The sequence below is a fragment of the Setaria italica genome, chromosome III (assembly GCF_000263155.2).
Source record: "Setaria italica strain Yugu1 chromosome III, Setaria_italica_v2.0, whole genome shotgun sequence".
Taxonomy (NCBI): Eukaryota; Viridiplantae; Streptophyta; class Magnoliopsida; order Poales; family Poaceae; genus Setaria; species Setaria italica.
The window spans coordinates 11487090-11510833 of record NC_028452.1 but is presented as its reverse complement, the minus strand read 5'-3'; the positions used below and the strand labels follow the sequence as shown (position 1 = coordinate 11510833).

Genomic DNA, 23744 nt, shown 5'->3' with positions numbered 1-23744 from the left:
GAAAGGTTGAACGCAGAGCTAAGACCTGCTCACTCTCAGATCTACCCCGACTTCAACACCTGATGACATGGCTATCTTGACTGAGAGGGCCCAAGGCAGAGGAGCGGAGGGACAACAGCGTCGGTTCTGGAAAACAAGGCACACCAGCAGGACCGCTTCCAGAAGCCAAGAAGCTTCGGTCATCCCTTGCCCAGATCCCAAGCTCCCATGCATTATCGGACCCAGTCCCAAGCACCTGGCTCACATCAGAATGCTGCCCCATTCCGGAGCCAGAACTCCATCAAAGCCCCACAGAGCAGCGCCAGCCAGGTCACCAGCAATGGTAGGGCATGTTTCAACTGCAGAGAGCCAGGGCATTTCATCGCCAACTGCCCCTATGCCAACAAGCCAGCAGCATCAGCCTTGTCCAACTCAGTAGCTGGGCCCAGGACCGCATTGTCAGGAGCCAACCGTGTGCCAGTCCGCAGCAGTGGCAACCTCAGCAACAACAACAGCCAGCAGATGAGGCCGCCCCAGCCGTCATTCGGACGAGCCCGCGTCAACCACATCGGCGCGCAGGAAGCTCGCGACGCTCAGGGCGTGGTACTTGGTGAGTTCCTAGTCAGCTCAGTCTTGGCAACAATACTTTTTGATTCTGGAGCATCACACTCCTTCATATCCTCAAGTTTTGTGGAGAAACATCATATACCTACAGTACTACTAAAGTTACCCCTATTAACCCGGACTCCGGGGGCCGACATTCAGTGTCGACTAGGCTGTTCCCGGGTAAGGATCAATTTAAGTGGGGTAGAATTTCTGGCGGATCTAGTAGTACTTAAGTCTAAGGGGATAGATGTGATCCTTGGAATGGATTGGTTAAGCCTGCATGACGGTCATATAGGGTGTGCTGATAAGGTAGTGCACTTGACCAATCGAGATGGTGTGCAAGTTACTTGTCACACTAAAGGAAGTGGCCCAGACCCCATGGTGTTCAGTATGGAGACCAAGACCATAGAAGAAGTCCCGGTAGTGAGTGAATACCCGGACGTCTTTCCTGAGGGACTACCTGGAATGCCCCCTGACAGAGACATAGAGTTCGTAATTGACCTTGTACCCGGAACCTCCCCTATAGCCAAGAGACCCTATAGAATGGCAGCCCCAGAGTTAGCCGAGCTGAAGAAACAGTTGGGAGAGTTGCAACAGAGTGGTTTTATCAGGCCCAGCTCATCTCCGTGGGGAGCCCCCGTGCTTTTTGTCAAGAAGAAAGATGGGAGTATGAGGATGTGCGTGGATTATCGCGCATTAAATGAGGTCACCATTAAGAACAAGTACCCCCTCCCTAGAATAGATGACTTGTTTGACCAACTAAAGGGAGCCAAGTATTTCTCCAAGATAGATCTGAGATCGGGGTATCATCAGCTCAAGATCAAGGAGAGTGACATCCCGAAGACCGCCTTTGTCACCCGCTATGGTCAATTTGAGTTTACAGTAATGTCCTTTGGATTGACCAATGCACCTGCTTACTTCATGAACCTCATGAACAAGGTGTTTATGGACGAATTAGATAAGTTTGTCGTAGTCTTTATCGACGACATACTTATCTATTCCAAGAGTGTCCAAGAACATGAACACCACTTACGGGTGGTCTTGGAAAGATTAAGAGCCCACCGACTCTATGCTAAATTCAGCAAGTGCGAATTTTGGCTTAAGAAAGTGGCATTCCTTGGTCATATCTTGACCGCGGAAGGAGTAGCAGTTGATCCTGAGAAGGTGGAAGCCGTCTCCAACTGGCAGCAGCCCACTAATGTTAGTGAAATCAGGAGTTTCCTGGGTTTAGCTGGATATTATCGGAGGTTTATTGAGGGATTCTCCAAGATAGCCCGGCCCATGACAGAGTTGCTCAGAAAGGACAAGAAATTCACCTGGACCGAGTCATGTGAGCGGAGTTTCCAGGAGCTGAAGAAAAGATTGACAACAGCCCCAATACTGACCTTGCCAGATATCCAGCGAGACTTCGTCATCTACTGCGATGCATCTCGACAAGGATTAGACTGTGTCCTCATGCAGAATGGGAAGGTTGTGGCATATGCTTCCCGACAGCTTAAGCCCCATGAGCAGAACTACCCAACCCATGACTTAGAATTTGCAGCCGTAGTGCATGCCCTCAAAATCTGGAGACATTATCTGATTGGGAATAAGTGTGAAATCTACACCGACCATAAAAGCCTAAAGTACATCTTTACCCAACCCGATCTGAACTTAAGGCAGAGGAGGTGGCTAGAGTTGGTAAAGGACTACAACCTGGAAATCCATTACCACCCCGGCAAAGCTAATGTGGTAGCTGATGCCCTAAGCAGAAAGTCCTATGGACAGCCTGGACCCGAGAATGCCCGTCTACGAGAGGAAGTGGCCCGGTTGAATGTGCACATCGTTCCCCAGAATGCTAGCCGTAGGCTAAGCGTCCAGCCCACATTACAGGATAAAATCCGAAAGGCCCAGGGTTCAGACCAAGATCTAGTAAAAATCCACAAGCAGACCGGAGAAAATAAAGCCCCGGATTTCAGGGTAGATGACAAGGGAACCTTATGGTATAAGAACAGAATTTGTGTCCCTAAGGACGGGGAATTCCGGCAGACCATCCTGGATGAAGCCCATAACTCAGCATACTCCATTCACCCCGGATCCACCAAGATATACATGGACTTAAAACAGAAATACTGGTGGAACGGGATGAAGGCAGACATAGCTCAGTTTGTCGCCCGGTGTGATATCTGCCAAAGAGTCAAGGCCGAGCACCAGAAGCCAGCCGGCTTGCTACAACCCTTGCCTATCCCGGTTTGGAAATGGGACGAGATTGGCATGGATTTTGTAGTAGGCTTGCCCAGAACCCAGAAAGGAAATGACTCCATATGGGTAATAGTGGACCGACTCACCAAGGTTGCTCACTATCTGCCTGTACGGACCACTTACGGTGGAGAAAAACTGGCTCGACTCTACGTCGACAACATAGTGAAGCTGCATGGTGTGCCCAGCCGAATCGTCTCGGATAGAGGAACTCAGTTCACCTCTAGGTTTTGGAGGAGCTTACACAAAGCCATGGGCACCAAACTGGATTTTAGTTCAGCTTATCACCCCCAGACCGATGGCCAAACCGAACGGGTAAATCAGATCATGGAAGATATGTTAAGAGCGTGTGTCCTCACCTATGGAAAGGATTGGGAACAAAGTCTACCCTATGCAGAATTCTCATACAACAATAGTTACCAAGCCAGTCTAGGCATGTCACCATTTGAGGCCCTTTATGGTAGAAAGTGTCGGACCCCTTTGATGTGGTCAGAAGTCGGAGAGCGTTCCCTGGTCGGGCCAGCCTTTATCAAGGAAGCCGAAGACCGTGTAGCAGAAATCCGAGAGAAGTTAAAGGCTGCACAGTCCAGACAGAAGAGCTACTCTGACAAGAGAAGACGGGAATTGTGCTTCAATGAGGGAGATTTTGTCTACCTCAAGGTATCCCCGATTCGGGGTACGCGAAGGTTCCAGGTGCAAGGAAAGCTAGCCCCTCGGTATATTGGACCATACCATGTGTTAAAGAGAGTTGGAGCCGTAGCATACCGCATCCAACTGCCTGAAGAAATGTCGGATATACACCCGGTATTCCATGTCTCCCAACTAAGAAAATGCTTGAGAGTACCGGAGGAACAAGTACCGGTGGAAACGATAGACCTACAAAAGGACCTTCGGTATCAAGAAGTACCTGTCAAGATTTTAGACACTGTCACCAGAAGGACAAGGAATACAGCAGTCTGGATCTGCAGAGTACAATGGAGTAGGCACGGCGAAGAAGAGGCCACGTGGGAACGCGAGGACGCGTTAAAGAAGGAATTTCCCCATCTCTTCAGGACTCAGTCGAATCTCGAGGACGAGATTCAATTTAAGTGGGGTAGGTTTGTAACGCCCGCAAAAATCACTAACTAAAATCACCCGTTAAAAACCATCTTAAAAATCTTTTACCGCTGAGCTCCCGGAAATCGAGAATCTCCCCGGCGATTTCGCCGTCCCGGTACCCATGCCGACCCCCACCTGTCTCTTTATCTGTGCCCGCGAATCTCGCCGCGTGCCGGTGTCAGACGCCGTGCGCGTGCTCCGACCGCGTGCCGCGAGTGCCGCCGGTCTCTCCCTCTTTCTTTCTCTTTTTCCTCCCCTTTTTTTTCCTTTTCGTTTTCCTTCTTCTTCCTTCCTCCTTCTCCTTTCTTCTTCCTTCCTTCTTCTCTCTCTTCCTCTTCCTCTTCCTGGCGCCCGAACCGCCGGCCCCAGCTCATTACTCCGGTGCCCCTTTCCCTGGCACCATACCGGCGGCCGGCCCGGCCCGCCGCTCGCCTGGGCCCCGCCGCCGGCCGGTCCCGCCGGACGTGCCGGCCTCCTTGGGCAGCACGCCGCCCGTCGGCCCCTACCGCAGCTCCCTGCCGCTGTGCCACGACCCAACGCCGGGCGCTCCAACCCGCACGTCGCCCTCCCGCGCCGGCAGCCTCGGCCCCGCGCCACGCCGCCGCCTCGCCGGCCCCTACCTCCCGCCCAGCACGCCACGGTGCCGTGGCCGCCGAGCTTACGCCGCCGGCCAGCAATCCGGCCCCTACCGCTGGTCATCATCACCACCCCCCCTCGTTGGCCTATAAATAGGGCCACGGCCGGCCTTCGACGCCGCCCCATCTCCCCAGCTCACCGCCGCCACCCCTCGCGCCGCCCGTCGCCGGAGCCGCCGCCGCCTCCCTGCCGCCACCACTGCCCACGGGCACCGGCGCCCTTGCCCCCTCCTTCGACGCCGCCGCCCGAGGTGAGGCAAAATGGGGCCTCCACCCCATCCTCCGCCGCCCCAGCCCTCGACCGCCGCCGGCGCAGCCCCGCCGGCCGGCCACCGCCGGCCCACCCTCCCTCTCTCTCTCTCCATCTCCAAGTTCCTGGAGAAGAAAGAGAAGATTTCCTTTGGTTTTAGATCCGACCCCCAAGTTTCCCCAAATTACACATAAGCCCCTCCACTTCCGAAAGAAATTGCAAATAGGTCCCTAGTTTATTAAAAATCAGCCCTAGACCTCCATTTAAGCCCCTAATCAATGATTAAACCGTCATTTCATGCGCCAAACTCCCTCCAATTAATCCCAAATTTTACCACGTCATCCTCCAGCATACTTCCGCCGATCTATATCCAAATTTCCCAAAAATAACCCCTCTACCTATTTTCCGTTCGCGTTTCCTGTTCGGAGCTCACGGTTAAAAATTGTTTTCTCTTTTATTTATTTGTGTGTCTGTTGTGTGTGCCGTAGATCGCGGATTGCCCGAGGAGGAGCCCGAGGAAGAGTTTGACCGCGAGCCCGAGCCCGAGGACCAGTACCGCGAGCCGGAACTCCCGGAAGGCTTTGAAGACGGCAAGTCCAATCTCACCCTTTTGATGCATACTTAATACCTAGTTTTTCAAACACAACCTATTGGCCTGTTTTACAAAATGCATATTATTTCGCCGCAAGACATGGTTGGATAGCCACCCCTTGATTGTTATGAACATTCCTTGTTGTCCTATGCTTATCTCTAAATATGACTCGCTCTGTTTAGTTGATAACCGCCGCTAGAACGCTTAGGAATCTGTTACTCAAATGCAAACATTATTACAATGGTGTATTCGGGAAATTAAGGTGTGTGTGTGTGTCCAAGTAAGAATAATGGCTTTTTGGTTCGGGAAAAGAAATGTGTGGACGGGATGGATGGGTGTTCCTTGTGTGGGATGCCATGTTGTTGTGCTCGTACCTTGGTGGTTGAGCAATGTCGGGAGATATCCATCCGGTCGTAATTAAGGACCAAGTTGATGTGTCATCTTGCCTAATTCCACTATCGTGCAACCACTCGACCGTTGTATGGGCAACGGCTTAGCATAAATCCCACTAGCTGGATGGTTAGTCCTCAGGAGTGCTGGTGAGCAACGGGAACCCATGGAAAAGGAGTAAGATCTTGGTGACTTGAGTCCCGGTTACGGTCTCCTGAATGAGCTGTGGACCCCTTGGGTGTTCCGTGAGAACTAGCCAGTCTTAGCTAAGGTGGGTAATGGCTTCGTTAGGATCCGTACCATCACTAAGGTGATTGTGCTACGGTACCCTACTTGTGGGAAAAGTGTACACCCTCTGCAGAGTGAAAACCTATCCGGGTAGCCGTGTCCACGGTATTGGACGAATTACGGCTTGGTCACATAACTAGTGTTTGGGCAAGAATGTCATGAGTGTGTGTGTGTGTGTGTGTGGAATTTCAGAAGAGTCCGGCAGTTGTGCCGTGCGCTATGACGGACGGGGAGTCCGATAGCGATAAAAGCTTGGATCCTTTGTGTAGGATCAACCCTACTCAGTATTTCGGGTATTAAAGGGAACTTTACAAAAACCTTTCCGAAAACGATCCCCTGCATGTGTTAAAAATTAGCTTTTCCGCAAAATAAACCCTAGCCTACCCTTGTTATACTTGTGCATGATCTTGCTTGTATCCCCTCCGTGGATGGGGTTGGACTTGTTGAGTACGTTAGTACTCACCCTTGCTTCATTGCTACAGAGGAAGACCCTAAGTTCGTCGCAGAAGACCTCGAGTAGAGGTTGTGTCCGCACCCGACGCTGCCTGTGGTGTTGTCCTGCCCAAGATGCTGCTGCTGCCGTGTAGTCCCGAGTGCTGTCTTTTGACAGTCGCTTGGTTAGCCGCCGTTATCTATTTACTGTTTATCGCTGCGTGGCTTTCACGCCCACTCCCACGGGAGTTGTACGGTAACTGAATTATCTGTCGAATAAATGTGTTATCAGCCTCCTGGGACTGATATTTGTATCACATTTAGTCTCTACTTATGTGGGGACGCTTCAACATCCCAATCAAGTTGCTCATTAATCCTATGCTCAACGATAAAATAGGCTACAATTTGTCCTTTCATCGATGTCAACGGTTCGCAAACCAGATCATACTCGATGAGAGCATAAGCCCATTTGCCGATTCTATCACTCAAAATAGGTTTTTGCAACATGTATTTAATTATATCGATTTGACAAGCAACTATGCAAGTATTTGATAATAAACAATGCCTCAACTTGGTGCAAGCATTATATAATAATAAATGTAATTTTTCAATAAAAGTGTACCTCATCTCGGCATCTAATAGTCTTCTACTCACATAAGTAACAACATGCTCCTTCCCTTCGGTTTCTTGAGTCAAAACAGCCCTAATAACACCCTCTTCGGCAGCTATATATAATTTAAAAGGAATACCATGCTTCGGAGCCTGAAGAACGGGCAGTGAAGATAAATAACTCTTAATTTCCTCAAATGCTTCTTGTTGTTTTGCCCCCCAAGTAAAATCAGTTTCATTCTTCAACCGAACTAAAGGAGTAAATGCATTCACCTTCCCGACAAGTTGCAAATAAATCTCCTCAAATAATTCACCTTGCCCAAGAACTTCTGCAACTCTTTTTTGCAAGTAGGGTCTTGTAATTTTCTAATAGACTCAATCTTCTTAGGATCAATTTCAACTCCTTTCTCATGCACTATAAAGCCCAAGAATTTCTCAACCGATACACCAAAAGCACATTTGAGTGGATTCATCTTTAAACCATACCGACGCATTCTTTCCAATGCAAGTCTCAAATCAGCCAAATGGGATTCAGGCCCGGCCGATTTCACAACAATGTCATCAATATATACTTTTAGCACTACTCCAAGCAAATCATGAAAAATCAAATTCATAGCCCTTTGATAAGTAGCACCAGCATTTTTCAGACAAAACGTCATAACAATCCACTCAAACAAACTGACAAATCCTGGACACACAAAAGCCATTTTGGATACATCCTCTTCAGCCATAAAAATTTGATTGTATCCAGACTTGCCATCAAGAAAGCTAATCATTCTATGAATAGATGCAGCATTAATGAGTACATCAGCTATAGGCATGGGATATTTATCTTTAGGCGAAACCCTATTAAGATCTCTAAAATCGATACACACACGGAGCCAATAGGCACAATGTTAGAAACCCAATCAGCATATCAACAAGGCCTAATAACTCAGCATCAAGTAACCGATTGATTTCCTCTTTCACTCGGTCATAAATAATAGGATTAAAACGTCTAGCAGGTAGTTTATGAGGCCTAAAACCAGGTTTGATAGGCAGCCGATGCTCAACTAGCTCGGGGCTTAAACCAGGCATTTCAGTATAATTCCATACAAAATAGTCGACATACTCTTTCAATAATTTTATTAAATCGGCCTTAAAAACAAGCTCAAGATTCTTGTTTACAAACGCCGGCCTTGGTACAGTACCATTACCAATATCCCCCTCCTCTAAAGGATCAGCCAACGTAAACCCTTGTCCTAATTTACTCATGTCATCAAGATCTTCAATGTCTTCACACATATCGTTCTTTCACGTCCGATTGTGCTCTAGCCTTTGCTGCAGCCATTCTAGATTTGTATCCATTATATCATATGTGATGAGCTAGCCGACCATCAATCGGCTTTCGTATAGCAGCGACAAAGCCATCCTTTGTGCAACTAATATACTCACAATCAGAAAGATCTACGCCAGATAAGCATATAAAATTATCATGAGCACTCATGGTAGAACTATCGGCCACAGCAACACAAGCCGACGTATCACCATGAATGACCTCCACTTCGTCGCCAATCCACTGAATCAAGCATTGATGCAACGTAGAAGGAACAAATTGAGTTGCATGTATCCAATCACGACCCAAGATCAAGCTGAAGTTACCTTGGGTTTCGACGATGAAGAAAGCAGTAGCCAACGTCTTACTCCCAACGGTGAGCTCCATAGAGATGACGCCTTTAGCTCCCATAGGCTCGCCTCCTCCCACACCACTAACAATCATGTTGGTCTTGATCAGCTCCTCATCTGAACCTCCCAATTTCTTGAACAAAGAATAGGGCATCAAAATTGACAATTGCCCCTCCATCAACCAACATCCAATAAATTGGCTTCCCATTGATGTGGCCTCGCATGTACAACGCCTTCAGATGATTTTTAGTGGCTTTAGGCTTCTGAAATACTGCTTCCTTAGGCCCAAAGTCAAGGTGAGCCAAATCTTCCTACAAGAGCACATAGCCATCCATTGACATATGAACCACATTTATATCCAGCGTCATCCTCTCAGGAGAAGAACTGTAATCAACAAGTTGTTCATCGTCCTCTGTCTCATGGACTGATGCCAACTCTTCATCGCACGCCATAGGGTCAGAAAGAGCGGAAGCGGGCGAAGTTTCTAACGAGACCGGTCTGACCAGTTCCTAGACCGGTCTGACCGGTTTAGGGGCTAGCTCAGACGTCTTGACCGGTCTGACCGATTCCTTATCCGGTCTAACCGGTTCAGCCTGAACATCAGCCTTTGCTCTCCACTCCTTCTTTTGAGACACCATGGGTCTGCACTTGTTGAATGTCTCATCCTTCTATTTTTCCAGCTCCTGTTCCCTTCTCTCCTGCAGCCTTAGTCTCTGCAATTTCCTCCTTTGTGTGCGAGTTAACCGAGGAGGACACCACCTTGGTAGGAGATTTAGAACTTGACCCACTGCTGCTAGCCTCATGATCATTGGCAGCGGATACTTTCTGAACAGGAGCTGCGACCGGATTGTTCATATCAATCAATCTTTCCACATTAGCTTCAACAAGAATTTTCATAGACCCAATTTGGATAGCAACTTCTCCTCTGCCCTTCTCTGAGTCTATCTCCGTCTTCTAAACTTCCCCTTCCTTTTGCTTGGGACGATACACTTGCCTGGGGGAAGAAGCACGCGATGTCTGTACAGACCAGTTTGACTGGTCATGGGAGACCGGTCTGACCGGTCGGGTCTGCTGACCCTAACCAGATAGGCGAGGAGCCCACTGGCCGTGCACGGGATGCGAGACTCTGTCTAAATCTGACTTTCTGAAGCCTCCCTATCTAGATGGAAAGACTGATAAGACACCCACATCACCCCATTATCATCCCACAATGGGCATGGAGGATTCGATGTCTGGGGAGCCCAAGATGTGGAGGGATGCTGCCTGTGCTTCACCTGGTCGCCCCTCTGTCTAACAACCGCTCTCAACGGCGAACCTTGCTTCTCTTGGCAGGCAGGTGACCTCATTCTTTTTTTACCGGCCGATCACTTGTAACGGCTTTTTCTTTGGTATACTTGTCCAGAAGCATATCAGAGGTGACTTTCTGCCTGGGGCTGCTCCCCTGATCTTTTGCTACATTAAGCTTCCAGGTCCCAATTTCCGGGCGCTTGGGTTTTAGCATTCGGGGACGACCTTGTGTTAGACCGGTCTGATCAGTCTCCTGAACCGGTCTGATTGGTCTCCTGAACCGGTCTAGCCTGACCGATCGGCTCGGACGGCTTTTGGCCAGATCGTGAGTGCGAAGCTTGCCCCTCGTGTCTAGAGGTTTTCACAGTAATTTTGAACGACTCTCTGCCATATGGAGTCTTTTCATACACCACTTCCCTTGCCAACTCTTTGCCTCTCAAATCGGGCTTCTCTTCCCCGATTATCACATTCTTCCCCTTAGTTGCTTCAGCTTGATGCGGCCGAACCAGTACCTTAGGTTGCTGAATATCCATTGTGTTGACATGAAAAGGTGTCTTATCCACTTGCATCTCATGGAAAGTCAACCGTCCTTCATTTATAGCCGATTGAACCTGTCGACGAAACATATTGCAGTCATTGGTAGCATGAGAAAAACTGTTATGGAATTTGCAATATGCTTTCCTTTTCAATTCCTCAAGTGGAGGCATGGTATGAGTTATTTTCAAGTGCCCAAGTTTAAGTAATTCATCAAAAATACGATCACACTTGGAAATGTCAAAAGTAAATTTTACTTCTTCTTGCCGACTCTTTTGAGCTGGTTTAAGTGATGCACAAGAGTAAGATTTAGGTTTAGAAGGCCATACAAATTTAGTAATGTAAACTTCATTGTCATCGTTGTTCGAACTATCAGAATCATACTCGATGGCATGCATATTAGACCGACGCGACTTGAAGCTATCTTTTTCTTTAGCAATTCTAAGTTCCATTGTTGAGGCCTTCATTAACACTTGCGCGATAGTGTGAAGCTCGAAACCTTCTAGCCGATCTCTAATGGAGGATTTTAAACCCTTAAGCGCAAGGTTGGCTAAATCACTATTGGTTAGTGATAAATTAAAGCACCGATTTTTGTTTTTTTTGAATTGTCTTATGTAATCAAAGATAGATTCTTCTTTGCCTTGTCTCACCGATGTCAAACCCGTCAACTTTAATTGAAAATTCCCAGTATAAAAATGATCATGAAAAATCTTCTCTAATTATTCCCATGAATCAATAGAGACGGGAGCTAAGGACGAGTACCAAGCGAAAGCGGTTCCGGTTAAAAACAAGGAAAACAAACGAACGTGCAAAGCATTATAATATCCCGCCTCGCCTAGTTGAGCCAGATATTGACTAATATGTTCCCAAGTAGTTCGGTTATCTTCGCCACTAAATTTAACAAAATCGGGCATGCGCCAACCGACTGGGTAGGGAACATAGTCAAAATCGGCTTGATACGGCTTTTGATATAATTTCGAACTTCTAGTATTTATGTCGTATTTGCTTTGCATCAAAGCTAACACCTCCTCTCTAAATTTCCTAATCTCGCGAAGGGAGGGTATCTCTGAATGCTCTTGGGCTGATGTATTCAAGGTGCTCGCATGGGGTGGGTTGTCGTTCTGAATGCGATGCAAATCAGAAAACACATCATTCGAGATCCCTCTAGATGCCACAATGTTGTTGGGGATTAGAGGAGACGTGTATGCTATCGTGCCGAACGAGGATGGGTTAACCCCAAACTCGCCAACGCGGTCAGGAACGACCGAGCTAGGCACGACAGTGATCAGCACTAGCGTTCGGGGATGACGGTCAGCTGGCCGGCCTGAAAGGCCTGACCGGTATGACTGGTTGCCTGGACCGGTCTGACTGCTCTAGCCGTGCTCTGCTATTGCGGCTGGGTCCGAGGCGATGTTTGCCCCGAATAGGAACTCAACGACATGCCGTATGCATTGTTTTCAGGAATGGCTCCCATATTTGCCGATGTACTAGTTTGTGCAGCCCCACATGAGTCAACTTGCGAAAAATCATTTTTATCATAAGAAACGGATTTATTTCTTACAAGTTGATCTATCCGAGCCATTAATGTATTAGTGATCCTATTTTGATCAGCAAGACTTTTACGGAGCTCATCATTAACAGTGGCTTGGTCGGAGGGGAAATTACTTACATTGTGTACTTCTTCGACCATCATGTCTTTCATCTTGATCGCGGGCAGCTCAAAGTCTTGCACTCTCGTCGTCTTGCCCTTGCGATCTTTCTTGACGCCCACGAGATATTGCATCTTGACGTATTCCTGGAGCGCCGCCAGATTCCACTCCTCCTCCTCACTGAGATCTTCCACGGAAGCCATGATGATGTTGTCTTTGTCGATGTCCATAGTAGATCCCATCTTGCTAGGGTTTTTCGGAACGGTTATGGAAACCAGATCTTTATGTCCCCAGCGGAGTCGCCAAAATGTGTTGGCACTTTTTCTGGTCAACACACGAGTGCGCTAGTTCGCACGTGTGTTAAGCAATCACCTCGTCGGCGCCTCAGCAACTGGTCGGTCAGACCGGTTAGGTAGGCCGATCAAACCTGTATGCTACTGGGCGTCTCGAAAACCTAAGAACTAAGCCTTGGAGGGACCCCGTCGGAGATGGCGCACCTAGGGTTGCTCTGAGATCGGTCAGGCCACTCAGAGTTTCCTCAACCGCCGTCGAGATGAAGGAGGAAAGTAAGGAGGTTGGAAAAGCTAGGGTTTGGAAATAAAAGGTAAAAAGATTTGTTTGACGATTGGGTATTAGCCCTCAATCGGCTAGGTCCTCTATATTTATAGGGTGGGAGGTCTTTTTCTGCATGAAAGACCCGTTTCAACTCCAATTCAACTAGGACTCTTGATTTCTTCTCGGACTAGGGCAGACCGGTTTGACTGGTCAGGGAAACTGGTCAGACCGGTTTGACTGGTCAGGGAAACTGGTCAGACCGATTTCGCCTGCCAGATCAGCTTTCAAGCCTGATCGGCGGTACTGCCACTTTTGGGCGTCAACAGAGAGGAAGTTCTATTGCAAGGGCCGCGTGCTCTTATCGTCCCCTTCTAATCCTATAAAGAATTTTTGTTTGTAAATAAATACAGAGGATTAGAAGGGGACATTCTTGTCAAACAAATATATGCATTCTTGTCGTCTCCTTCATCGGATTACATCCCAGCACATTGAGTAAGAGAAAATGGAAAATGAGAAGGCACGGTCACTTGAAAAAAGGAAAGCCACGGGCAAGGAAAAGGAATGCCTGCTCATTCAATCATTCTGTCAAACAGGTTGCGAGCGACGAGGCTGCTGTCTAGTAGCTGATGCGTTCATGGCATGCCGCATGCGCATGGTGTCTTGCGAGCGACGAGGCGAGTAGATTGGCCATAGCAGGGCCATCGTCGGTGTCTTTGCCAGGTCCGCCGAAAGCTTGCGCCACTGGATCAGGTAAACTTCTCATTTGCTCCGCGTCTGCAGGCCCCCGCAGCGCCCTCCCTCGTCGAGGCTCCGCCGTGGCGTGCACACGGTGGTCAAGTGCTCAACCACGACTCCTCGGACGCGTCGCGGATGCCATCGCGCGCAGGCCTAGTGCTGCCGCGTGCCTAGTGCTGCCGCGTGACAGACGGGCCTCTCTCGAGCCCCGCGCGCGACGGCGACGTCGGGGCCGCAAGCACGGAGGGCGCGCTGGCGCGATGCCGCCGCCGTTAGACCGAACCGCCTTCCCCAACCGTGGAGGACCGCCTCTGCGCAAAGTGCGCATGCCTCTAGCCTCGGTCTCGGCCCCCTAGCTAGCGCTCGCCCCATGCGTCTCTGCCCCGCCGTCGTGGACGCCGGCGCACTCAAGCCCCGCAGGGCCACTTGCGGCGCGTCAGTGATGTGGCCGGCGTCCGGGAGCAAGTCGAGCTCGGGACAATGAGAGGGACGAGCTAAGGACGACGGGCAGAGGGAGGCGTGGCTGCGTGGACGATGCGAGCGGCGGAGCAGCGGCAGGTCGAGGCGGAGGCGACGACGCGTGCGTTCGCGACTATTCGCTTGCGCCTAACATGGGATGACCGCTCGATCTCGCGCAACCAGCAATCGAACGGTCATGAACTGCGGGCAACGTGGCCCAATCCCGTGGCCGATCTATGTGTCAGGTTTCGGTCTTTAGAGATGTCAACGTACCGGGTCCGCCCCTGGTACTACAGTAGTAGTGTGAGTACGTGACCGCTGCAGTTTGCACCGGCAGGTAGATATTTTCACCGCGCGAACTCGACCAGTAGTCCTGCGAGTCAGGTTAGAGTTTTTTTAATTTTGATTCTATATGAAAGCTAATTTAATTTTAATTTTTTATAGGAGCAGATTCTTTGATTTGATTTTTTTTATTCTCTATCATAAACTTTTAAAATCGGGATGGAGAATCACTCTACATAATTATAGAAGTTATTTTTTTCTAACTCCCAACTTCTTAGTTCATTCGATAAATTCCTACCTCTGCATCTACGAGGTGTTTGAGTGCAAAACTCCGCTGCCAAAGAATGGACCAGCGTGTCTTGTATCAGCGGGGGAGCTGAGAGCGAGAGGCGAGAGGTGATCCTAGCCACTAGCTCACGGAACGATCCGATGCTTCCACTCCACGTCTATCTTCCCGCAGCCACAAATTATGGTCTCCTCGTTTTTTTATTTTCGTCCCATAAGTAAGCTCAGAGAAAAATCTTTACAGCTTCTTAAGATAATTGCCGCCCGTAATCTACTCCAACATGCACTGTTTAGGAAGCACTAGTACGTGTGACAGTCTACTCACAAGCAAAAACATGCTTTGATTAAGCCTCGTTTGGAATGCAAATTTTCTTCCAAATTTTAAGGAAGTTGAGCCATACAAAATGATTTATGTTACTAAAAAGCATGGCACATATAAACTTTGCTGTTGCTGATTTCATTGTCACCCAAACCAAATCTAGCTGCAAGCTCGGAGCCCACGCGACGGGCCACACGCATATTCTGCCACTGGCCGGTAGGCCCTCGGCCACGTGTTGGGCTCATCCATCCCCCCGCACGCTTGAATTATCTCGCGAGCGATAATTCCATATACGACCATACTCACAGAAGAATAAAGCTTGAGCCACATTTTTTGAACCGCGGAAAGCAAAAATCCAAAATGGCCGCTAGTGGCCTTGGCCTCGCCACCTCCTTCCTCCCCGGCCACGACACCCTCCTCCGGCGCCGGCGCCGGCGGCCGGCGAGCCCCGCGGCCGCCTCGTTCCGGCCGGTGACGGCGGAGCTCGGCGGCGTCGCGACGGAGCTGGGGCGGCAGCTGGTGGAGGCGGTGGGCGTGGGGCTCCCCTGCACCGTCATGCAGTGCGGCGACGTCATCTACCGCAGCACGCTCCCCCGGAACGACGGGCTCACCATCACGGCCCCCGGCGTCGCGCTTGCCCTCGCCGCCGCGTCCTACCTCTGGGCGACCCCCGGCGTCGCGCCGGGGTTCTTCGACATGTTCGTGCTCGCCTTCGCAGAGCGCCTCTTCCGCCCTACCTTCCGCAAGGTGTGTTCGCGCATCAATTCCGAAACCTAAGTCCTCTACCGCCACCGTTTGTGCTGATTTGATGCGCGTGCAGGACGACTTCGTGCTCGGGAAGAAGCTCGGGGAGGGCGCGTTCGGGGTCGTGTATAAGGCGTCACTCGCCAACCCCGAAGCTGCGGAGAAGGTAAAGGCTAATGTCGTATCCGCATGTAAACGCTTCGATTTTTTAGAATTCTGATTGCCAATTCGCACTTGCTCTTTGGCTTAGAGGACAAAGTAGGGTATATTGAAATGCTTAGGACTTCGGCGTGTTCACTTCAGTGTGCGTGCGTGGTTTTAACATCAGAAAAGATAGGGTGATGAGTTGTGCTCCTGAGGAAAATGTAAAAAAATGGATGTAAGCTCGATAATGTGGCCACAATAGCGCACTGTGCACTGATGTTGTTGCTGTTATATGTGAATCGCTTGCATAGTTTACTGACACTGTTGGATTTGAAGGTTTCAGGATATCTAAAACCCTGGAAAGTTTGTGAAAGAAAGCGGTCATATGAATGAATATCTAAAACCTTCTTTTGTTCATCTTGAAGCAAGGGGATGTGGTTGTGAAGAAGGCGACAGAGTACGGTGCAGTGGAGATTTGGATGAATGAGCGTGTCAGGAGGGCTTGCGCTAGTAGTTGTGCGGATTTTCTATATGGATTTCGCGAGGTATATTCACAGTCACAGTTAGATAATTACGTATAAAAGACAGCCTTGGCTTTCTTTAATAGAATTTGATTGATTCCTGACACTGGTTGCGTGTTGCCTTCTAGAGCAAAGTGAAAGGTAAGGGGGCTGAAGAATATTGGATTATTTGGCGTTTTGAAGGCGAGGATACACTTTATGATCTAATGCAAAGCAAGGAATTCCCTTACAATGTAAGCTCTGCCATCCAGCTTGAAAGATAGTGTCTTAAGTCAGTCAACTTACTTGCTTGGTTCCCTAAACTCCAGTTGAACAAGTTTCTTTTCTCTGGTTTGTCATGCTATTTGCTTTTTGAATGAACTGCAGTTAATTTAACTGATGATCACCAGCTTGATGCTGCCATCATCTCAGCTGCGGTTTCTTGTACTGTGTTGACTAGCTGAACTGCACTATAATGGTCGAGTTGATTAACCAGTTCCAGTCAAATTTGTGTGTGATCAGTTGTATTCGTTTGGAACTATGCTAATTTGGCGACATAAGTATGAATTTTAGTTTGTTAGGATCAACTGTTAGTGAGAATAGTCAGACATTTCTTCCTTTTGTAAAGTTATTGTTCTCATGGCATGGTAGATTGCAGCATTTTATACCCATCTATTGCTAAGGATACGACTTAAATCTTCCATTTGATTTTTTTTTCAGCTTTTGAGTAAACATAAACCATAATAAATTTACATAAGCCAGAATGAATTGTGATTTTTTTTGTTTTGTTTCTTTTTCAATCAGGTGGAGACAAAGATTCTTGGTGGTGTCCAGAACTTGCCAAAGGGAATAGGAAGAGAGAATAAGATCATTCAAACGGTAATGAGACAACTCTTATTTGCTCTTGATGGACTTCATTCGACGGGGATTGTTCACAGAGATATAAAACCTCAAAATGTGATATTTTCAGAGGGTAATCATAAAATCTCAGTTCACTTGTAATTTCATGACAAAATATTTGCTCTAATTTTCTTCTTCTTTTTTTCCTCTGATAGGATCACGAACCTTCAAAATTATCGATCTTGGAGCAGCAGCTGACTTACGAGTAGGAATCAACTACATTCCCAAAGAGTTCCTTTTGGATCCAAGGTACTTGCAGCTACCTTCATTATCAATAAGTGCTCAACATGGCAAAGTTAAAGAAAAAGTTTTCCGCTAGTCAAACATTTTGCCTTGCGAATGCTGTTTGTGCTAATGATTCCACTAGAAAGGTTGTTGAAGCTTTACCAATACTTGGCAGGTATGCTGCACCAGAGCAATACATCATGAGCACACAAACGCCATCTGCTCCTTCTGTTCCAGTTGCAACTACTTTGTCTCCAGTCCTATGGCAGGTATACTCCAAACTGATTTTTTTTTCATGTCAGTCCTCTGAGAAATTGGTCCAATCAGATAACTGCTTGAGCTGATGCAGTAATATTTATCTTTTACAGCTGAATCTTCCTGACAGATTTGACATATATAGCTTGGGCCTTATATTCTTACAGATGGTAAGTGATTACTGGGAGCCACATATTAGCATATACTTGTAAGTATATGTATTGAAAATTTGCCGATTATACAACACATGATGTCTCGTGAAATTATCTGCTGCCCGTAGCAATGCATGGGCATTCAATTAGTATGTATTGAAAATTAGTACAGATTTACATTGCATGCTTGGAGCAGGTACATCTTAGAGCGCACAGCTAGGAAAAATGCAACGATCTAAAACTGGCCTTTTTCCAATCTCCGCAGACTAGAGTGATTCTTCTTGTTGATTGGTTTGAATCTCATAATGCTGATCTTCCCCCCTACCCTACACTGTTGCTTGGATAGGCTCTTCTACTCTTGTCTCTTGTCAAAACACCATCCAGTATTTAGCTAGTACTTGCTTGCTGCAAAGCTTGTATTTAGTTATTACTGATTACTGTCATAGAAGATGGTGGTATTTGCTCATCTGATTGTTATGAACACATTGCATTTATTAACATATGACAGAGTTATATCTTGTTGGAATCGGAGTTATGTTGGGTTGCAACATAACACATGTCACTCATGGCACAGTGTTATATTGCATTCAAGTGTGATTTCTTCTCTTTATTCAACCTCCTTTTCTAGCTCTGATGTAGGTGGAATATGCTCTGCAGCTAGCTACATCTCCAGACTCTTGTTTTGTTTTGCCTCTTCCTGGTTCAAGACATATCATGGCAGCATCATTCAGTGGAATTTCATAAAACACCTTGTAGTTGTTAATCTTTCAACTTAACATTCTTTTGCAGGCATTCCCTTCTTTACGAACTGACAGCAGCCTCATACAATTCAACCGCCAACTGAAGAGGTGCAATTACGACTTAGAAGCTTGGAGGAATCTGGTGGAGCCACGAGCAACCGCTGAGCTTCGGAGGGGCTTTGATATCATGGATTTGGACGATGGTATTGGATGGGAACTCCTCACGTCGATGGTCCGTTACAAAGCGCGGCAAAGGATCAGTGCTGAGGCTGCATTGGCGCACCCATACTTCAACCGTGAAGGCCTTCTTGGCCTCTCTGTCATGCAAAACGTACGGCTGCAACTGTTCCGGGCAACCCAGAAGGACTACAGTGAAGCAGCTCGTTGGGTTGTCGGCCTCATGGCAAGGTCAGGAACTGAAGATGTGGGAGGCTTTACAGAAGCACAGCTTCAAGAGCTTAGGGTACGTATGGCAGCCTTACCTTTGTACCTTTTCTGAGGCAAGCATGATAACATAATAACCAGTACGTGGAACACAAAGATTTGAAATGCGTACTGGAGTTGATGATTTATTGCAGCAGTTCCCAGACAAACAAGCTTTTCATTTGAAATCACTAACCTTACGTAGAGCACACAAAAGGTTTGAAATATCAGGAGTTGTTGACTTGTTGCAGCAGTTAGAAGACAGGGTTTCATTTCGATATCTGAATGCTGACTCCAGGGATAAACATATAATCGGTGAGGAGAACACACCAAAGACTCACCACTTGTGTATGTGTCTCTCTCTTTTCGTGTAGGAAATAAAGCCGAAGAAAGGCAGCGCCCAGCGGAACGTGCTGGCCTCCCTGCTGCGCGTGCAGAGGAAGATCGTGAGAACGATCAACGAGAGCATGGACGATCTCACCAGCCAGCGCAAAAGCATCTGGTGGAGCCGGTGGATACCGAGGGAGGAGTAGGCCGGCGCACCTGTACATTGTCCACTTCTTCTTCTGTATAAAACGTCGCCCAATAGCATTGGTAATGGTATGATTGATATACTATACTGCTTACTTCGTATACTTGCTGGTGACTGGTGAGTACAATTTGCCTGGAAGACTGCAGTAACACGATGTATAGATGTAAATAATTTGCATATGCACTTAAGCATCGCAATTTTTGAGATCCTTGTCATAAGTTCATCATGAGCACTCGGCTGGGCGCCGGCCTGATTAACCTGTGATTGGTGCTGTCGTAGCTTTCTGCACCGGAACCGTCTTCTTCCACATGTGGTGTACAAGATTCCGTGACAGGTCACTTGGCCTTGGCGGCTTGGCACCATGATTGGCCATGCAGCCTTTTTGGCTGTAGCAAAGACTGCACCTCGTGATGGCTGATGAATGAAGTTTATGACGCAGTTGGAGGCTTGTGAGTACCATGTTGGCCCTTCTCTGTTGTTGCATTTACGTACCCGAGTGGTCCTCCATGGACCCCGGTCCTCTTCTTGGCCACTTTGCTCAAGGTGCCAACTACTGGCATGGTTGTGATTGTGAACTGCATTTATCTGAGATTCTGAGTACTGTGGCCAAATGTAGCTGGTAGTTTACGGTGGATGAGTGGATCACATTGAAGACCCGTGCGTGGCCGGCCGTGTGGAACTGAGAACCCCCATATCCTGACCATTTCCCTCCCTGTATTGTATCTAGAAGGTCCATGAAGTGTGCTGCCTGAATTTAAAGGGGGTAGAAGATCCTGTTAAAGTTTGGGAACACCCTGTTAAAGTTTAACACCTGTCACATCGGATGTTTGATGTTAAGTAGGAGTATTAAACATAGGCTAATTACAAAACTAATTGCACAGATGGAGTATAATTCGCGAGACGAATCTATTAAGCCTAATTAATCCATGATTTGACAATGTGGTGCTACAGTAACCATTTGCTAATGATGGATTAATTAGGCTTAATAGATTCGTCTCGCGAATTAGCACATGGTTCTACAATTAGTTTTATAATTAATTCATATGTAGTTCTCCTAATTAACATATCCGATGTGACACTGTCACCTCGTATCCAAACACCACAGAGTAATCAAGCAAAAGCCCGCGAGAGAGCAGCGTGGAAGGGAACAGCCCAAAGCACCATGGCCTGAAGGGCACACAGACAGGGATGGCCCGGATGGACACGCTGGAGGGCCCTCCTCTTTGTATCCGCCCAAGGGGCAAGAATGCACGGCTGGACGTGGCCTGGTCCAGATTCCAAAACATGTCGACATGGCATGGCAACACAGGGGCCAGAATGCCAGATGCTTGCCATTTCTTCAGCAAACATGAAACAATCCAAGACACAGTAACAACTAGGTACAGTAGTACTGTACGTAGGAGTGCTACTGTCTACTGTATGCAGCTAGAAATAACAGAGGCAAGGCCTTAGTTGCCTGATTTCGGGCAACCAAAATCACTACGTCAGCACTGTAACATATTGTAGCGTTTCGTTTGTATTTGTAAATTATTGTCCAAATATTGACTAATTAGGCTCAAAAGATTCATCTTGCAAAGTACAACCAAACTGTACAATTAGTTTTTGATTTTGTCTACATTCAGTACTCCATGCATGTACCGTAAGTTTGATGTGATGGGGAATCTTCTTTTTGCATAGTGACAAAGTTGGAATTTTGGGGTAACTAAACAGGACCCAAATGAGTTTGAGTAAATTCCCTCGGTGTCATAGAAATTTTGATAACTACCTTGTATGCCATAAAATTTTGAGAAATCCCTTCAGTGCCATTAAAATTTTAATTTATCCACTCATTGCCAATTTCCATTTATTAAGGCGGTGTTTGGATCTTTAGTCCGGACATGTCACATCGAATATTCGGAGGTTAATTAGGAGGACTAAATATGAACTAATTATAAAACTAATTACACAGACGGAGGCTAATTCGCGAGATGAATCTATTAAGCCTAATTAATCCATCATTAGCACATATTTACGGTAGCATCACATTGTCAAATCATGAACTAATTAGGCTTAATAGCTTTGTCTCGCAAATTAGCCTCCATCTGTGCAATTAGTTTTGTAATTAGTCTATGTTTAACACTTCTAATTAGTATCTAAACATTCGATATGATATGAATTTTAGGAGGTTCTAACGAACCAAACATGCCTAGTGTGGTTAGAAAAGACGATTTTACCCCTTTTAAGTCAGGCCCCACCTGTTGGCACTCCTCTCTATCCTATCTCCCATGTCTCTCTTCTCCTTATCTCCCACTGGCAGCCTCTCTGCTCCTCTCCTCTCTCCTGCTCTGCCCCACCGGCGAGGGTCCAGGCGTCCAATCCCTCCGCGCCCGGCCCGCCATCCGCCTCGGCGCTTTGCTCTGACGGGGAGGGCGTGGCCAATCCCGTCCGGCCGCGCGGCGTGGGGCGGTCGGTTCGGCTGCCACTCGAAGATAACACGGAAGAAGAGTGCCGGTGAGCTCGTCGAAAAATGAAGAGAACGAGTACGGATGGACTCTGGGGATGTTGCCCAGTCCATGTTTGGGAAAAACAGCCCGTAAACATATGACATTGAAAGCTAAATTGATCCACAAATCGCAATTACCCTTGCGCAGGCAGGCAGGCAGGCAGCTAGGTCCCCTCGTGCAGCGCTCATGCAGACTCCACGGCCAGGCGCCGCCGCGCACACCGCGTCTCCCACGCCCAGCACTGCTCCGTCACATGCCTAGCGCCACGCGCATGCCCTGGGCCGCGCTCGCCAGGCGACATGCCGGTAGCTGCTCACCCGGGCGCGCCAAGGCGCGAGCTGCGGCCTGCCTGCCTCTCCCCACCAGCGAGCAGCGACCGGCAATTCCAATCCGTCAAGCCCCTTCCGCGCTCCATCCGTCCGCACCCTCCGGCGCTCGCGCTCCGCTCGTGCCTCTCGCAGCTCACCTACGTCCTCCCTGCCTCGTGCCGCCATCAAGGGAGAGAGCCAGAGAGGGGATTGCGGATTGGTCACGGGATGAACAAAGAGGGGACGAGGAATAGAGAGACGAGAGGGAGAGAGAGGGAGGGGGATTGAAAGGTGCACCGACAGGTGGGGCCTGACTTAGGAAGGGTGAAATCATCTTTTCCAGCCACACTTAGTATGTGTCTCTATGTTTAGATGTATAATAATATCTATAAATTTAAAAAATCAAAACAACCTACAGTTCAAAAGGAGGGAGTCCGTTCCAACACCACACATGTCCACGTACGTGCGCGGCATTGCGGCCACACGACCTGTCCATACGCCACCGACGCTAGCTGCAGTCCGACACTGTCTACCTGTCTGACTGCCCGCCTGCCAGGCTGCCACGACGACTAACTCATCTAACAACGTCGCCGTGTTGGACCGACGTCAAACTTAATCATCCAAGGACGCGGAACCTACAATTTTGCCGCAACCAAGATAAACCATCCAGATTAGAAAAAGAAAAGGAAAAGAAAGACGCGCGCGCGCGCGCGCGCAGAGAGAGAGAGAGAGACGATCCAAAATGCTGCGGGGGCATTGTGTTTGCTTCTCATTTTCCTCGCATTCAAATTAGGCAACTAACAACAACCAGACGATCAAGGCAGCTGAAAAGAAGGGACGGACAATTGAAAGCAGCTAAAGAAAGGGGGGACATTGCCCCTCTGAACAAGGGAATCTGATGATACTGGCAAGCCGTTGAAGAGCAGCGGATGTACGTTTTCTGGTCCGCCGGGTCCCGTCTCGACTTTGCTTAACGCTAGTGGAGCTCTCCCTACCGGTACTAACGTTCAAGTTCAACAAACCCCTGGCCCCCTAATCTCTTTCCCCAAATCCGCTACGCCATCAGCATTCAGCAAGCACCACACCAATTCTTTTGTTTTTCCCCTCCCCGATTTTTTCTTTCTTTTGATTGTTATTAGAAAAAAAGGGAAAGCACTGAACGTCTAAACCACTTGGCATGGCTGCAATTATTATCACCAAAAGGAAGGGGAAAAAAATCCTCATGAGCAGGACAGTGAACAACCATCATGCGTGCGTGCCCCACGTGCAAAGGAACAATCCCAATCACCATGGTCTATTTTTTTCCGGAAAAAGGAAACAGATTGCTAGGGATGATGAGATGAGGGATAGAGAGTGGAAGAAGAAAATGACACCATGACAGAGATGCAAAGATACACCACCACAGTAACAACTAGTTTAAAGGAACCAAAGAATGGTTGAAGTAGAGACTT

The 23744-nt window shown here is 48.0% G+C and overlaps 1 protein-coding gene across 1 annotated transcript; it reads left to right on the top strand.

The window, feature by feature from the left end:
- Nucleotides 1–15208: 15208 nt before the first annotated feature.
- Nucleotides 15209–19720, top strand: LOC101784002 (serine/threonine-protein kinase STN7, chloroplastic). Its single transcript, XM_004961272.4, has 10 exons — nucleotides 15209–15634; nucleotides 15708–15797; nucleotides 16201–16320; nucleotides 16425–16529; nucleotides 17080–17248; nucleotides 17331–17424; nucleotides 17576–17669; nucleotides 17769–17825; nucleotides 18597–19010; nucleotides 19345–19720. Exons 1-10 carry the CDS (start codon nucleotides 15248–15250, stop codon nucleotides 19501–19503), a joined length of 1689 nt encoding a protein of 562 aa, XP_004961329.1. The 5' UTR covers nucleotides 15209–15247; the 3' UTR covers nucleotides 19504–19720.
- Nucleotides 19721–23744: the final 4024 nt, after the last annotated feature.

Coding starts and splice junctions, on each gene's coding strand:
- LOC101784002 (XM_004961272.4), top strand. CDS start 15,248: ATGGCCGCTAGTGGCCTTGGCCTCGCCACCTCCTTCCTCCCCGGCCAC. Junction 16,321..16,424: donor TTCTATATGGATTTCGCGAG/GTATATTCACAG, acceptor GTTGCCTTCTAG/AGCAAAGTGAAAGGTAAGGG. Junction 17,670..17,768: donor TGTCTCCAGTCCTATGGCAG/GTATACTCCAAA, acceptor TATCTTTTACAG/CTGAATCTTCCTGACAGATT.